Source organism: Myotis brandtii, unplaced genomic scaffold (assembly GCF_000412655.1).
Source record: "Myotis brandtii unplaced genomic scaffold, ASM41265v1 scaffold434, whole genome shotgun sequence".
Lineage (NCBI taxonomy): Eukaryota > Metazoa > Chordata > Mammalia > Chiroptera > Vespertilionidae > Myotis > Myotis brandtii.
Window position 1 is genome coordinate 1,709,296 of NW_005366599.1, and position 5,513 is coordinate 1,714,808.

Below are 5,513 nucleotides of genomic sequence, written 5' to 3' on the forward strand. Positions count from 1 at the left end.
GGCCCTCCCTCTGCTGCGCTGGGAGCCTCTCTCTTCATCCCTCTCCCTCCTGCGCCCAGAGACCCAGGCGGCTTCCCGCTGCTTCTCCACAGAGCAAGGCCTCAACCGAGCGCTGGCAGGTCCAGGCCCAACGCTCATGGTGCGAATCCTGAGGCACGGACGGCCCCATGCCCGTGTCCCAGGGAACATGATGCACAGTCACCCCGTGTCCCAGGGAACACGATGGCCCGGTCACCCCGTGTCCCAGGGAACATGATGGCCCGGTCACCCCGTGTCCCAGAGAACCCACCATGGCCCGGTCACCCCGCCAGGGGCCAGCGTGCTGGCAAATCGCCTTCCCCATGTCAGGAGCCACCACCCGGGAGGAATGGGGCGCACTTACCGCCTGGGCCCCCGAGGGCTCGGAGCTGGCGGGCTGCTGGGAAGAGGGCTTGGCCACCCAGCCAGGGGCCAGCGTGCTGGCAAATCGCCTTCCCCATGTCAGGAGCCACCACCCGGGAGGAATGGGGCGCACTTACCGCCTGGGCCCCCGAGGGCTCGGAGCTGGCGGGCTGCTGGGAAGAGGGCTTGGCCGAGCGGCAACGAGTGGGGGACGGTGGGGAGGCTGCGAGCTGGGACAGGGACAGCTGGAGGGAAGAGAGCTGGTGAGACCAGCCAGTCAGTGACCTCGTGGAGGCCCCCACCCACGCGGGCGCTGGGAAGGAGGCTCCGGGCGACCACGGAAGGCGGAAAGGCCCGCAGCCTCCACTCAGCAGCTGCTCTGGACCCCCAGCCGTTCCAATGTCCTTAGAATTATCGAGTGAGAGGGTTCTGTGACCTCTCCTGGCCCCTAGTATCTGAATAAACGCAGCAACAAGGACAAGCAGGTGGAGGGGAGAAAGGGCCGGGGACACCAGGTTCTCGCGCGTGGGCGGCAGGGTCCTCTCTGGGTTCCCCTCCGCCCCCGGGCTGACCGTCGCCAAGGCCCTTCCGGTTCTGACCCCTGTGCTCCTCTGACGTGAACGGGCCGGCGGGCTCTGGAGACAGACCGCTGGGGACGGACGGACTCCCCCTCTGCCACTTCGTCACCGTGTGACCGTGGGCAGGTCACCTACTATCTCCCTCAGTCTCCTCATCTGTAAGATGGGGTGATCGTGGCACCTGCATCACAGGACTGTCAGGGGCGTTACATGGAAGCCCACGGAAAGGGCTCAGCACCCGGCACCCGGCCGCCTCCCGCCCTGCAACGGGCGTTTCCCATCAGCAGGGACAGCTGGCCCCGGGCCACGGGCCACGGGCGTGCTGGCGCAGGCGGACAAGGGCATGACGAGGTGCCCAGGACAGCTGGCCATGGGTGTGCTGGCGCAGACGGACAAGGGCATGACGAGGTGCCCAGGCATGGGAGAGGGTGCATGTGGCTGGGGGGGGGTGGGCCGGCAGCATAGTCAGGGAATAGAGAGCTTCCCTGGGAGTGAGCAGGCTGCCCCGTGGTCCCGGAGTGCCCGGGCAATGTGGACGTGCTGCAGGGACAGTGCTGGGACGGCCGCAGGGAAAACACAACATCACTTCCCACCCAGGTTCCAAGCTGCATGCGACACAGCCAGCCCGCTCCCCGGGGACGGCCTTTGGGGTACAGATTATTCAACTTTTCTAGAAAGTCACTTCCAGGTGATGCTGCCAGAAGGAGCCACCGGGAGGACAAGCCAACTCTGACCTCGTTCAAAATCACACGATGACCAAGCAAGCCAGAGCCCTGTTGCCACACAGGCACCTACCACGGACAGGCCCGCCCACGGACAGGCCCACCCACAGCCAGGTCTGCCCTCCGACAGGCAGCCGCCGACATGCTAGGCTGTGCCCATCTCCCCAGCACTGCGCGCGGCCGGGCTCCCTGGGCAGCGGGCACTGCGGGGATGAAGACCACACCTCGGCGTCTCGGGGAGAAAGCAAAGGCTGTTCAGTCCTGACCATTCTCAACCCTCAGACACTGTCGGGGAGACCACTTGTTTCAAAGGGAGAGAGTCCTTTGATGCCAACGCAGGGTCCCTGACAGGGCCCAGAAGCCACCCTGGCAGCCGCTGCACAGACGGGCAGGAGGGAGACGGGACCCTGGCCACCCCACGCAGCAGGCGGCCCCTCCCCTCCGCACCCAGCCCCTTCCCAGCCCCAGAAAGCACAGGGGCATCGACTGTCCCTAAAGATGCAGAGACGCTCTGCACCCGGAGCTGTGGCAGCAGGTTCTGGACTTACCCCTGGTCCCACCGGCGAGTCCTGGGAGGCAGCGAGCCCCGGGGGCGGCGGCACTGGCGGGCCTGGGAGGAAGCACAGGACCGGAGGGAGCCATCAGCCTCGGCGGGGCCCAGGGCACCCAGAGCTCCAACCCCTCAGGGCCTGAACGTCTCCCTCGGGGGTACCCAGTGCCACTGGGGTTGGGCAGCAGTGACCAGGCCGTCCCCACGCTCAGCAGTTTAGAAGACATGGGCGTGCAGGGCACACACAGGGGGCTCCTCCCATCAATGCCTCGGAGAACGAACCCTGAGCTCCGGCTGCTGCTACCCTCAGCGCTGGCGCTGCAGGCCCCGCCTCCCGACTGCCCGCTAAGCACAGCCTGGCCGCAGAGCCCCGCTCACGGGTGGGCGGGCCTGTGAGCACCAGGAAGAATCCAGGCCAGCCCTCACGCGCTCCCCCTAGGAGGGGCTGAGAGTGTCCTTTGACCTTGAGGACCCCAGGCTGAGCGCCTGCCGAGCGCTGTCCCGCACGGTGGTCGGAGGGGCAGGCTGCTGCTGGCCTAAAAAAGGGGAGTTGAGGCTGAGCAGCCCCGGGCCCTGGCCCTGCAGGGAGCCCCAGGCGCTGCTGCGCGCTGGGCATCTGTGGCCTCTCAGTCATTTCACACGTGTTGCACGCCTTCGCCTGCCAGGGTGACGCACGTGGATTCCCCGAGGGCCCCGGCCCTTCTCCAGCCCTTAGGGCCACACCCTGCCTCACTCACCACAGTTCCCTTCAGACACCAGACTCTGTCCACTTCACGTGACCACCACCCCCACTGGACTCAGGACAGCCTGGACCCTGAAGTCACAGCCCACCCATGGCGGCCTAGCCCTGCCTCCTGTGGCTCTGACCACCGCCCTGGCCTCGCCCTGCCTCTCCTGTGGCCTCTGCTGCCGAAGTCCCCACACAGCCACGCCTGAGCCGGGGAACAGGCGGCGCCATGAACGTGCGTGAGCCAATGAGCGCCCTTTCCCTGCAGCCCCGAGTCCCCGGGACCCACGGCGCAGGGCAGGCCTCGGGACCTGCTGACCAGCCAGCCTCACTGCGGGGCCGTGACGGGAGGGGCTGCGCACTCCACAGAGCATGCCCGCGCCTCCCTGGACGCTCTCAGTCACCGAACAAAACCAACAGCAACGAAGCCTGTCCCCCCAGGAGGAACTGAGCACACGAAGCGCCACCCAGACGCCCTGCTGTGCGCCCAGGGCGCCCGCCACAGCCCCTCCCAGCTGCTCCAGAACCCACCCAGAGAGGGCAGGCGGTGCGCCCAGGCTGAGGGGCCGGGCTGATGGGGAGTGGGGGGCAGGGACAGCCAGGGGCGCAGAGGGAGCTCCCTCAGCGCCGTTCTTTTTATCTTTATTGATTTCAGAGAGAGGTAGGGAGAGGGAGAGAGAGGGAAACGTCAATGATGAGAGAGAACCATCGATAGGCTGCCTCCTGCACGCCCCACACTGGGGATGGAGCCCACAACCGGGGCATGTGCCCTGACTGGGAGTCGAACCCTGACCTCCCGGTTCCTAGGTCGACGCTCAGCCCCTGGGCCCCGCCGGCCGGCTGCCCACTCCCTCTAACAAGCCCCGTTCAGAGGCCCACTCCCCGGGACACTGCAGCCGAGGAGTCTCCGGTTCCGAGATGTGCTCACGGGGGCGGGAGTCAGAGCGTCGCCAAGCGAGTGGAGTCGGCTTCCCAGGAAAATGCGCTTCAGCAGAAGCAAAACACAGATGGGGTTCGGCCGGGGCCACTGTCCTCGAACAGCGGCCTCTCCCTCCCAGACCATCTGGAGCTCTGCCGGCAGCCCCGCCCCACCTCGCCCCCGCAGCAGAGGGAGCCAGAGCAGCCAGCACACGGAGCCTCCTTTGTTCTGCCCTAAATGGAGACAGTTCCGCAGGCGGGTCTCCGTAATGAGGAAAACGGCAGGAGATGGCGCCATTCTCCCTGGTAAGAGGGCCCGGCCCCCGGGAGCCCGCCCTCCACGGAGTCCACTGAGCCCACGGAGTCCCCTGAGCCCTCGGAGTGAAGGCTGAGCCTGCGGGGCGTTGGGCATTAAAGCCTCCGGTTCTCCCAGCGGTACCCGCTGTGTTCTTTAAGGCAATTCTTTACCTGAAAATGTACGGAACCTCATCTTCCCAGCGAGTAAACAGCGCCCAGAAAAGCCGCTGCTGGCCTTTGCCCACTGGTGACCCAAGGGCACGAAGCCCCAATCCGTGCCCAGGGAGGCGCGGACGGAGGAAAACGCACCAAAACCACAACATCCCTCGCTTCACACCGGCTTTACGCCCTGTGTCGTGGGCAGTGAAGTCACTTCTCAAACCACACGGCGGCGCCCAGAGAACACGTGTCCCCCGAGAGCCCTCGCGTCAACCCCTCCGCGCCCCCCCCAGCCAGGATGACTGTCCGAGTGGGAAGCCCCACTTCCGCCAGAGACGATGGGCAACATGTGCAGTGACAGCTGGGCGTGCACAGGTCTGCGCCGCACCGCTGGACACAGGGTCCATCAGGCCGCACAAGCGCCCAGAAAGGGCAGCCCGGGAGTCAAGGTCGGGGGCGGGGAGGACGTGCACATGGAAAGGGGAGGCGGCGCTGGGTCGGCAGGAGCAGCTGCCAAGCACGTCAGAGCCGAGAGCGCAAGCCCCACGCGCCCTGGGCAGAGTGTCCATCTGTCCCGCGAGCCTGAACACGCTCCTGGCTGCACCAGGGCTGCGCTCGGCTCACACCGAGGAAGGAGGCCCCACGCGCCTCTGCCGCGCCACACGGGCTCCTTCCTGGGTGACGTCAGGCGGCAGGGCCACCGCAGGCCTGACTTCAGGTAAACACAGAGCAGGGACGCGGAGACGACCCTTTGCCTGCGGCGTGGTGGGAGGCTCAAGGGCCAAGGGCCGGGAAGCTGCGGTGCCCCGACAGGAGGGACGAAACCAGGGCCCAGGCCACGCTGAGCTGTGCGGACGGAGCCACCGCGGCCTGAGACCAAGGAGAAGCTCCCTTCCAGCTCGGCGAGTGCAGCCACGTCTGAGGACTGCATTTCCTGACGCTGTCACTCTGTCACTCTCCCGCCTGAAACCTCTGTCCACAGAGCCGAGGCCTCCAGCCTTAGTGCGGCTGCTGGAGGCGCAGCCTCCTCTCGGCAAAGGCGAGCAGGTGCAAAAAATGAGGGGCGGGCCCTGGAAAGGTACAGAAACAGTGCAGGTGAGTGACATGGGGCAGGGTCTGCTCGGAGACCCCCTCCAGCTGCAGAGGGCGGAGGCGGCAGCACCCTCTCTGCAAACGCTGGG

At 66.7% G+C, this 5,513-nt stretch overlaps 1 protein-coding gene across 1 annotated transcript in view; it reads right to left on the reverse strand.

Annotated features, from left to right (window-relative positions):
- NPHP4 (nephronophthisis 4) overlaps positions 1–5,513 on the reverse strand; it is a 98,379-nt gene that overhangs the window by 50,683 nt on the left and 42,183 nt on the right. The window contains 2 exon segments of the mRNA XM_014546192.1: positions 519–626; positions 2,230–2,291. Of these exon segments, the coding sequence (XP_014401678.1) occupies positions 519–626; positions 2,230–2,291 (170 nt within the window).